At 33.7% G+C, this 12,246-nt stretch overlaps 1 protein-coding gene across 1 annotated transcript; it reads left to right on the forward strand.

Annotated features, from left to right (window-relative positions):
* The first annotated feature begins 3,284 nt into the window (after window positions 1-3,284).
* On the forward strand, window positions 3,285-12,031 carry LOC128203136 (glycoprotein-N-acetylgalactosamine 3-beta-galactosyltransferase 1-like). The gene is made up of 4 exons (XM_052904421.1): window positions 3,285-3,467; window positions 5,566-5,817; window positions 6,133-6,791; window positions 11,473-12,031. The coding sequence occupies exons 2-4, from the start codon at window positions 5,571-5,573 to the stop codon at window positions 11,614-11,616; spliced, it is 1,050 nt and encodes a 349-aa protein (XP_052760381.1). The 5' UTR covers window positions 3,285-3,467; window positions 5,566-5,570; the 3' UTR covers window positions 11,617-12,031.
* The last annotated feature ends 215 nt before the right edge of the window (window positions 12,032-12,246 follow it).

The raw sequence follows: 12,246 nt of genomic DNA on the forward strand, positions 1-12,246 counted from the left end.
ATCTCAGAAATATTATTTCGAAAAAAAAACACGTCTATACTACTTAACTTCAAAAGTTACCAATATCTCAAATATGACGGCGTGTGTGTGTTTGCGCGCGTTCGTGCGTGCGTCGGGCATGCTGGCGGGCGGGCGTGCGTGCGTGTGTGCCTGTATATGTATAACCTGTTATACGTTACATGTATTGTCTCAACCTTCGCCATATCTATGAGCTTCACCCTCATGTTTGAATATGATAATAATATGATTTTAAACAGAAAATGAACTACTTTAAGTACCATGTGATCGAAAGATGACATGCGTTAAAATGCACAAACCACTTGAGTTAAACCGGACTTGAGTTAACTTTTTGTTATGTTTTATTAAGGCGTCGCTTCAACTTGCAACTCATTGAATCTAAAGGTAAGTAAGCTTAGATTTTACAATATCTTTTTCACACTACGCAGAATCTCAATCTATATTTAATTTATTATGTGTGCTCACTTATTCAAATGGATGGAATGTGTATTACGGTACTTTATATTGAATTGTGTTTCAATTAAGTTAGGTACATGAACAAGTGTACAATTTTGTTTAGGAACTGAGTTTTGTGTACAGAGGATTAAACCCCACTCCGCCCACTCATGCCCCCTCTTTCCATGCACCCCAATGAGTATCGAATACTCCTTTATTTTCAATTAAATGTTCTGCATATTAAACGAGGTTGATGGTCTGCGTATTGACTAATTGTAAATGTTGAATTTAGATTGAGTATCGCAAGCAAAACATTGAGGCCACCAAAAACGGTATGCATTTATATATGCATATGTATTGACATTCATAAACCATTACCGTCCACCAAATGCAATGCGAGCATACCGTTACCTGTATTACGTAAATCATATATTAAATTTTGATAAACTACAACAAACATAATAATTGGATGACGTAGCGTTCGGAATTGGATGAAGTAGCCTTCAGAAGACAGTTGAAACGAACACATATATGGAGCGATTTGCAACAGTTTTAACTTGAGCGCTAACTGTCAAATGAGCTCTCTCATGGAACACTAATTATAAATTAAGAATACAACCTACATTTTAAGCCAATGAAATTTCAGATAGGCAAACATTAAGTACTAGGCTTAATCATTAAGATTTTCACCTTTCGCCTACTGCAACTCATCCGATACATCATCTCCGAATCTTCACATCTTGAGAAATCTATGGCAAGGCGCTGAGGACATACTCTGAAGAGTAGTTAACACTCCTTGAGAAATGCAACGTCAACGTGGAACACAAGAACAAGATTGTTGTATTGCCGATCATTTTGGTAAATAATGATAAATCCAAATTTTCTTGAAAGAAACTGGCTTGACAAAAAAAGAGCTGTCGAAAGAACCAAGAATTAAACAAGAAATGCCACAATGCAGGTTCTTAATGAATGACGTATTAATTAAAATTAGGAAAAAAACAACGGTTACAAACTGATGCCGAAACAAGTTTGTCTAACAACGACGTTATCTATCCAGGACACAATCTCACAGAAAAGGGAGTTGCACCATTTCAAGAACAGGTGAAGGCTAATGGAAATGCCAGCACCAAACAACACGTAACAGCTACACATTTATATGGGAATGAATAACGTTTATCATATTTTTATCAAGAACATATTAAAGAGTTTGACGCCGTTACATGCATTACTGGTGAAAGGGGCAGCATGGTATTGGGGCGAGAACGGAAACCAGGCATTTATGCAATCAAAAAATCTCTGTGCATCTTCATATATATATGAATTCATTTTGATACTGAAAAACAGGTACTGATGGCTTGTGACGCGTTGTCGTATGGAGTTGCAGCGACTATGTCACACATTTTGGTGGACGGTTCCGAGAGGCCGATTGTGCATACTTCCAGAACTGCAGAGAAAAAACATTCTTGAAAATGAGTCATAAACATTGCTATTTGAAGCGCGAAAAATTCACAAATATTTCAATGGAAAATAATTGTGCTGCTTTCGGACCATAAACCGCTACATGGTTTACTGAAGGAAAAAAGCCAATACCGACAACGGCAGTCACAATAATACAGCGATGGGCATTGACGTTGACAGATAACGAGTATGTTTTGCAGCACAAGACAGAACCAAGCATTGACAATGTTGATGGTCTAAGTCGATGGCCGACACATCAAAAATTTATACCTCCAATTCCAACGGAAATTGTGTTAATTGGATGAAACGCCGGTTACATCATAACACGATTAAATGTCTTATTTGCATAACATCCAGAAGGACATGGCCCATGTGGACAAATATCATATTCAGTATTTACAGGTGCAGCATTTACAATCAAATATTACCAATCTTATAACTAAAAGTACCTGTATGTACATCAATAGAAAAACATCAAGCAATAAAGCAAAATACTTAAAATAAGTTTGACAATTTTACTTTCTATCCTGTATGGCGATTTGACAAATGACTTTCTAATCAATTGTATTATAGATAGTATAAAATATAATATTTCCTTTATTTTTCTATATTGTAATAAAAAGGAAACATAGACGATTAAGGGGGAGGGGAGCCGGTGCTCCACTAATAGTTATTTATAAATTTATTCGTAAATAAATATAACAATTTTGAATGTTCCGGTCAGTGCAGGAAATTCTGTTTTAGAAATGACAGAAATGACCTTAAAACAAAAACATGTAGACAATAAAACAATCAACTGTTGTCAAAACCTGCATGTGGAAGTGGATTAACATTGCATCCCCCCCTTAAAATGGCAATATTCGAGAGCAAACAATATCAAAATACACATAGAACAAACAAATACAGGCTAAAAAAAGATTTCTAGGTGACAATCTTTACCTCGTCGACCAAATTTAAACCATATATGTTACGAATTTAAGAGAGGGAGCCCATGTCAAAAGTTGCACCTACCCTCTAAGTAAAGGCCCCTTTAGCGCCAAATCCTTGACCAGCATCTGAAGTGAATCCCAGACTGCTGCCGATGGAAATCTTCTCACCTTCAAATGCTAAACCAATTTGAAATATATTTGATTTAAACATTTCGTCAGCAGAACTTTTCCCATTCTGTCACTATGTTCTACTGTAAAATTATAATTGTGATAAAATATCTCAAATTTAATGTGTATTTGAACATTTTAAAACCATAAAATCGGTGTTTTATTTAGACGTTAATACCTGACATATTCTGTTTCAACGTTTTTCTTTTATAATTATAAGGCTTTTATTACAGTTGACCGTGCGATACACTCAGTATTGAGATAAGTGGTTTCGAATTTCGCTCTTCATGCTTAAATATTATATTAAAGCGATTTTACACCGATTACATAATGCATTGAAATATACAAGACAGGGTAAATCGCAATTTATAACCGGATTATATAATGTGTGTATGTATTTAGCTTTTGACTAGGTTTTGTAAAGACGAAGCTGCCATCTGGAAGCTATCGAATTTAAAGGTAAATACATGCAGTTATTTTCAACAAAGTGTACGCATTTTTGTTAAATGACAGTTTATATGTGTATATAGCTTTACATGTATATTGTGTTAATGTATAGTGTACACATGTATCGGATACGCATTGTATATACTGGCATTAATCTTAATCATTGTTTGATGCTAGACTAATTTTATCTCAATATTGACACGTATCATGAATACCACAATGTAAACAAGTTGCTATAATCTTCCTTTATTGTATTTTTTAAAGGGATACAAGCAATACATATACATGTAAACCAGACATAAAATCTGAGTGATAAACCTTTACTATTTACTACGTAATGAATTTAAAGAAAACAATAAGGAATGGCTTTCATGTTCCAGTTTCGGATAAGGTTTTGATGCATTTATTTTAGATATCATACCCTCTAGGTTCCTAATTGGATGCTGATGGTTTTTAAGCCCTGCCTTTAAAGTGAAAGGGCTTTTGGGTAGCTAGCTATTGGTATTAAACTATTGAAAACTGTTGAAATACACGTTTTTGCAAGTTTGTTTCATAAATTTAATAATTGTGTAGAGAAAATAAACACGTACATTGTACAATTTTTAAAAAGTGAGTAGCGTTTCTCTCAACTTTGCAAAAACAATGGTTTGCCACAGATGAAAGGCTATTTCAGCAACTATTCTTCTTTATGAAACACTGTTTTAATAAAATTATGTAAATAACATATTAAAAGCCTTTGAATTTGTATGGCAATCAAAATGTAGAGAAACTTTTAGAGTATTATAAAGTAACATATCATTATAAAAGACAAGCTAACTAGACATAACTATTCTGAATAATAACTTTGTAAAGTCTTTTCATAGGAAGTATCATTACGCACTTCTGATGCAAAATATTTACTGTTGAAACAATGACACTTATTATAAAGTTTATCCTTCAATAGAACATAAGCATATGTCTGTTGGCTGTTTAAATGCTGCATCATTTAATCGCCGTCCGAGTCTGAACTATCAACTCTTGGTGGAAAAACACTAGCATCATAAACATATTCACTCCAGTCACGAACACCAAAAGCACCTAGAAATCTGTGCTTTCCATAACCCAAGTACCAAATCACTGCCGCACAGTGTGCATACATTCAAATTTTCCTTAAATTGGATCTACATTTGCAATAATTCCCAAGAATTTCATTATTGTATTCATCTATTATTACAAAATATAATGGTATTATAATTTTACATGCATGTTTAAAAGAGAAAAAAAACGCATACAAAATGTCACTTTCTTGGCTGAGATTCCCTGTTTGAATATATCGCATAATGGTTTCCAAGTTTAAAAAAAAAACGCAGAACACCTTAAAAGTCATGTGATTGTTTCAAAAAAATATTTCGACCAAACACTTAACTAATGGCGATCTATTGGCCTCTGTACCTACGTTTTTTTGCAGCAGTTTTCTACTACCCTACAATATCAGCATTTTTTCGGAAAACAATGCAGTGTTTATATTAAGTATGTGAAAGTCACAAATAAATACATATAAATATATCGACGCGATTTTTAATAGATAATTGTCTCTTCTATGTGTAATGATGGTATAGCCACCCAGTCACCGCACGCCCCTCATCCCTGCTAGCCATTGAGTACTTAATACCACTATTTCTGTTTAAATCCATAACAAACGTACACGTACTGAATAATGCAGCATAATGAGTTTCTGCGAACCTTGAGCAAGGCCATGAATACCGCCCACCAAACATGTTTGTACTGATATATTTATTGAGACTCGCATAGACTGGACTTTGCTCGTGATAAAGGTGATATCCATGATGTTGCTGTATGACATATATCTAAATTTAAACTTGTCTTAGACCCAAACCCTAACACTAAACCTAACCCAATCCTAGATAAAGACTTCACTTTTTTATCTTCAACATTACTAGATGACGTAGCCCTCAAAACATAATCCACTTATCACGTACGCATACAAGCAGCGTTTCGCAACATCTTTCTTAAAACATAAAGGACGACTATATTATTGGATAGTCACACAAAATACTAATAAAAACTGCTTTAAACACTGCAACTACGAATATCAATTGTTCGTTTTCAGACAAGATGCAGACAGGCACTTTAAACTTCGGACTTGGTCTGTGCGTTGGTCTGATTCTTGCGTACATGGGAATCACCTACTTAGCAACCCATAAGTCCCTTGGGTTATCAACAAGCGTAAACCACATGGCAAACAGAGAAGACGGACCCAGGGTCGAGGTCTCAAAAGACTCGTTTCTTACTAATGAGGATCTTGATAAGATACAGAAAATCATCTATCGTACACAGTTTCAGGACGCGCATTCTCATCATGGTACGTGATACGGTTACTGTTTACTTTACTATCATCATCATTATCATCATCATCATCATCATCATCATCATCATCATCATCATCATCATCATCATCATCATCATGAATTGTCATCATATTTATCATCATCGTCATTATGCAAGATAAACACAAAATGGCATTTGATTTTATGTGTGTGTGAAAATCTCTATAATTCATCTGTTTCAAAGTCGTAACATAAAAATGTTCGGTATCTTTATTATTGAAAAAGTTAATATGAACTTTATCTTTGATTTTTTTTTAAATCAAACATGATCTCACACAAAACTTTTTCAGACGACAACAGGGAGGCAAAAAAACTGTTCAATCAAGTACGGGTTTTATGCTGGGTAATGACTAGTCCCCAGAATCTTGAGAAAAAAGCCTTTCATGTGCGTGCCACGTGGGCTCAAAGATGTAACAAGCTTATATTTATTAGTTCAGTGACTAATGACAGTTTTCCTACGGTCGGAATTGATGTTCCAGAGGGTCGCAAGCATTTGACTGGTAAAACTATGAAAGCATTTAAATATATGTTCGACCATCATTTCGACGACGCTGATTGGTTTATGAAAGCCGATGACGACACATACACTATTTTAGAAAACTTACGTTATTTCCTCTCGGGTCAGATTAAAGACTCGCCAACTTATTTCGGTCATCATTTTAAGGCTAAGGTTAAACAAGGGTACTTCAGCGGAGGCGCGGGGTATATTATTAGCAAAGAGGCGCTAAGGAGAATTGGTGATCACGGAACGAACGCATCACTGTGCCGCCAAGATGGCGGGGCTGAGGACGTGGAGTTTGGCAATTGTATGCAGAACTTAGGGGTTAAAGCAGGCAACTCCACTGACCGGTTCGGACGAAGTCGATTCCATTGTTTTGACCCTGCTACACATCTGATGGGCGGCTATCCGAAGTGGTATTACACGTTTGATGCACACGGAGCCCAAAGTGTGAGTAAATGCAATGAGTAACTTATGCCGATGGCTCAACGAAAGAACCACGTCTTTTCGTATAATAGAGAATGTTACGTCCGTCTGACATTTAGCCCTTTAATTTGTACTTTTCTTACTTTATAAATCATAGTTGACTCCTAAACGTATGTCCATTGGTTGTAAACATTTAAAAATACTATTACAAATGATATTTTCACTGGTCTGCGTGGTATCTAATATGTTCGTAATGGCCCACTCGATCAATTTTGATTTTACTAGCGTTACGAGAATTTTAAATGAATCTACTATGCGTTGGATATTTCTATTATTTTGTACTTAACCATGTTATGCTTTTGTAAATCGACTAAATCTCGCAATACTCTACAAAAGTAAACTTGAAATAAGATAATCTTCTGATCATACCTCCATAATAGGCCAAGATTTTGTTAATACGACTCATTTATAAAATCCCAGAGCGATCAATAAGCCTATACTTGGAATAACCATATGAGACATACCACAGATGAAATCGTTTTACATGTATCAGTTTTTGTGAACTGGTTTTCCACCGTATCGATTCATTTGTAATGTGTTTTATCTACGCTTAAACGGAAATCACCGATAACTTATAGCGCGGTAATTAAGTTGCTCATATTAATTGCAAACATAAACACTTTTATGTCGTTGCATAATAGTGGTTTATATGTGGTGGTCATAACGCATATAATCGGCATTCCTTAACGTTTTAGACATCTTTGGATCAATGACTTTGGACGAATGTAAGTAATTTTAATGATTGTGTTGTTAATTAGTTAAACAATTATGTATATTTATGTCTTCTTTTATAAGATTGTTTTACTTATTCTCGATCTGATTTTTGTTAATGCTTACGATTTAACAAACATTTAACAAATTCAAGTTTATTGAATATGTTTATGAAAAAAAACATGAAAGTCATTCAGGAGGATGTCGCTGATCAGCAAATGTAAATGTGCTTAGTGAACCATGTACTCACGTCATGAGATCACACATGGTTGAACTTTGATAATATTGTGACTTTGTGTGTATAAATAGCCTAAATTATCGGTGAAGTATGTACTAACGATATAAGATCACACATGGTTGAATATTTGATATGATTGTGACTGAATATCAATAAATAGCCCTGATAATTAGTAAAGCGTGATACAAGATACAAGAATCTTTATTTAAAGTCGGATAAAGTCGGGTATACGTTAACAAGAAACATTAGCTCAATGAGCTTTTACCGACATCAGGCCATGAGATCGCACATGGTTGGACATTATATTAATATCATATGGCAGCATGTGTGACATTGACATTGTCAATCCGAGAGCAGAATGTCACACGAGGCGTTAGCTGAGTTATCTCCAGGCCTGGCGTAACTTTTTCATACGCCTTTACGTAAATATATTACCTGCAAAGTGCTGTTAATCCGTTTCAAATGGGAACAAAATGAGGAGTCGGCAGCCATTACTGGTATCATTATTAGGCCTTTCATCTTTGGGATCACAATCATTAATGCAATTTTCTTATATATCCTTAAAGTCTTTTAGATCCTTAGGGTCTTCACGGTCGACCCATCTAAAGTTACCTTGAAGTGGTTGACTTAAAGCCCATCCATTTAAATTAATTGCATCAAGGTACATTATGTATATTTATTCTCATTATAATCAATCATGTTCATATTATCTGCTTTTAAATTTCTGTTAGAGATGTAGCTTATGCCACCGCGTATTCTTTTTTTATCATTAAATGGATATCAACAGGAGTAATCAAATCTTGCACATTTGTCATTTTTAGATATGCATCCAAACGGAGACAATGAAAACTAAAATAATGGCATGGGTCTAACTTTTATACAATATAAGTCTTTCTAAAGTTTTGAAAAACATCCGCTTATAAAAGAGCATACGTTTTGTAAGGAGAGATCATGATAAATTCCCATTGTCTTACAACTAAATAAACTCCACACAATCATTGCATGTTTGTAGACATCATCGGATATATCTTTGTCTATTAGTTGGGAATAAAATTGTTTTAGTGGTAGGAAGGTACATCGCAATTTCGAAACTAACTTTGTGTCCCTACGATTTCGGATTATTGGTGTTCAACTGTATAATTAAAGTGTGTGGTTTTTTTTTTCCAAATCATTCATATACTCGTTTAGGTAAACATTTTTTATGTAAATGTAAATGCCTTTGAAGGTAGATTTTTAACTAGATTTGCAAAAGATTGATAAAGAATCTGTAAACTATCAATAAACACTAAATTGCTTACCAAAAATGGCTCGAAATTTTTCCATGTTATTTGGAATTACATTATTTTTTGTGTTCTCCTTTTTTTCCTCATTGCCTCTTTCTGAACAAAGTGGGAATAAAGTTTTGATATTTCATTTTTACTTTTTTTCTTCATTCTTTTTCATTATTTTACCTATCGTCTAATAAAGTGACTATCATATCCGCTTGAGTTATGAGACACTACCCGGATATTTTTGGCTAATCTAAACGATCAATTACATTAATTGTGCGGGCTTATCACTCCCATAGTCTAATTCTTTGTACTTCTTTTAACAAACACGTTAACATGTGGCTTTCTTGAAATACGTTTTTTGTCAAGTTGATTATAAAATTTCTTTATTAAAATAGTCCTTCATTTTTTTGCACAATACTTTTCTTCTTGTTCTGTATAAATTTTATAAAACTATATATTGAGTAAAGACCACGATACACTTAAACGGGCTTAGAATATTTATCATCATAAGAACAAACTAATTTATATCCATATCTGCAAGTAATATGATTTTGATAAGCAGTGAATGATTTTTCTCATGATTTATTGACTGGTTTTACTACTACTTAGGTTATGGTATATTTATCAACACTTTTAATTGTCCAACCAGATCCTTCTGAAATCCAATATACCCTTTTGTTAAGAAGTTGATTATTTATATCATTTAGTGTTTCAACTGTATTACTTCCATAAATAAGCCGTTAAGCCTTTGACTGAAAGTAGCCAACTTGTTCTTTATTTTCATTTGGTTTAATAAATGTGATTTTAGTGATATATATATACTATTTTACCATGCTGCTGGGGCTTAATTCTACTATGAAAACAATAGAAAGCGCCTTTACAGTTTTCTTCAGCTGTGTTTTAGTATCATATTTACTTATTATATTAGCTTCATATTCAGCAATTTTATTATCCTCAGATACTTGTATCGGTGTAAATACCATCTTGTCTACCATTAAAATTGATTCTAGTAATCTCATTCTTTAGACTTTAAAAGAAAATATTTACGCTTGTAGGTTCACAAATCTCCATCTTGTTCTATCATCTTTAGAGAAGGCACTTTTTAATATGGCTGTACCGTCGCAGCACAGTTAAATTAATCCTGCCTCTCTCATCAAATCTTTGCTAGCAGCATACATACTTCTATACCTTTTTACTGTTGGCTTCATTGTTTCTTTCAATTGCAGCAACTTGTATTGGACTACATATCCTTTCTCTAAGAAATGATTTCAAGAACTTCACTATCCTGTGAACTACTGTTTATTTCCGCCATATTCCTTTAAATATGTTCTGCATTTTTGTTCTCATCGTCTTATTTTTGTAACTTTTTATATTTTCCTTAGTAGAAGCTACTGTCATCATCATAATGTGTTTTACTGTTTCTCCCATCTATATTAATGCCTGCATATTATTTCTAAATTATTATTTATGTTTAACATACCCGTTTAGTTTGTATTTTATGTATCTTTCAAGTAACTCAACGCAATTAGCTTGTTTTTTCAAGTTCCAATATTGAATTAAAAACTGATTTGATTACATCTTTTCGTAAACGTCCTGTTACATTGACATGTTTTGCATTTATGAATTAATTGTTTGGAATTTCTTTGTTGGGCATTTAGAAATGCTTTTTTTCTTTAATATGAGTTTTATTTAGGAAAACAGTATATTCTGCTGGAATGGCACCAGCAACTGCTACAATAACTGTATGGCCGGTACGAAAGATAAAAATGCAATGAATCTAGATAAACCGCTTATATTTCCCCATTTTCCCCATTTTATAGCTATTTTTTTATATGCCGTAACTTATTTTGTTAAATGAGTTAAAAGCATTGAATAAATTGTAATAGTGTGTAATATGTTCGTCGTTGGTTGGGTTGACATAGTTCATGTTTACTTGTTTTCAGTATTGCGATATTGTAGATTAACAAAAGCATTACATGGTTAAGTACAACATAATTAAAAATGTTAATGCATAGTAAATTCCTTTAAAATCTAGTAAGCTCAAAATGGATCGAGTGTGCCACGACCAACATACTACATACTAATGTTCTGTGTGGATAAAGAAAGACCTTTCCAACTATATATTATAAAATAAGTACTATCTTCAAAGCAAAAATACTAGCATAAAATCGAATCTTATTGTCCTCCTTTTTGCTTAGGAATAAAGTGTTCGTATTAATCCCTGACGTTGTAGTCAAAATCTCTTGTTCATTAATAAAAAAACGTTATGAGAATCAACATATTATCACATTTTCCGCAATCTAATCATTACCAATGTAGCAATTCTAATAACTGTGGGTAAAATAGTTGTCGTGTTATACGCCTTGACCGAATGAAAATAGTGGTGTTTTGTATCTTAAATAATTATTTACTTTCACTCTTTCAGGGTCAACAGAGCATCTCCGACTATGCTATAAGCTTCCACTATGTGCCTCCGGCCAACATGTATGCGCTTGAATATTTTATTTACCATTTAAGACCATACGGTATTCATTTCGGAAGTCAAGATTTAAATCAGGATATGACGTAATACAGGAAATGACGTAGCAGTAAAAGTATAATATGTTTTATTTAAGTAAATTTAATCATTATTGTCGTGTGAATTAGAATTCCTGTCCTGTAGACATTCCTGCAATCGAAAGGGGGAGCAGTTCTTACAAAATTACACGTGGATCAAAATAACAATCAGTCAAAGGGACGGAATATTTTGGGGTTTTGGTAGTATATAGGAAACAAATAGATTTTGTTATGAGGAAAATGTGATTTTTGTGATCTTACAGTAAATTACATATTGTTGTGAACCAAACAAAGGTGACTGCTCGAGTAGACTTCCACACTTGTGTAGACATTCCATATCATATGACAAATCAGTTAGTGATTTACTATCATTGCATTGGGGAAATAATAAAAGTTGTTATTCTTCCTCGTTACTTTGCCTGTTTTTATATCATTCATTTATTGCTATTGGCTATCGAAATTCAGCTTTAATAAAGTTTCTGCTAGAACACGTATGCATATAGCCGAAAGGAAACAGGAGCCCGAGGGAGATTTTCAAAAGGGTTTCATAAGTATCCGCATCTGGAAATTCTTGAAAAGAAAATTGATGTCATACTCCCAAAATACTTATCTACGAGTGAAAGCAGTGTATGTTAAACATGGT

The sequence above is a fragment of the Mya arenaria genome, chromosome 9, assembly GCF_026914265.1.
Source record: "Mya arenaria isolate MELC-2E11 chromosome 9, ASM2691426v1".
NCBI classification, from domain to species: Eukaryota; Metazoa; Mollusca; class Bivalvia; order Myida; family Myidae; genus Mya; species Mya arenaria.

Coding starts and splice junctions, on each gene's coding strand:
- LOC128203136 (XM_052904421.1), top strand. CDS start 5,571: ATGCAGACAGGCACTTTAAACTTCGGACTTGGTCTGTGCGTTGGTCTG. Junction 5,818..6,132: donor GGACGCGCATTCTCATCATG/GTACGTGATACG, acceptor AAACTTTTTCAG/ACGACAACAGGGAGGCAAAA. Junction 6,792..11,472: donor ATGCACACGGAGCCCAAAGT/GTGAGTAAATGC, acceptor TCACTCTTTCAG/GGTCAACAGAGCATCTCCGA.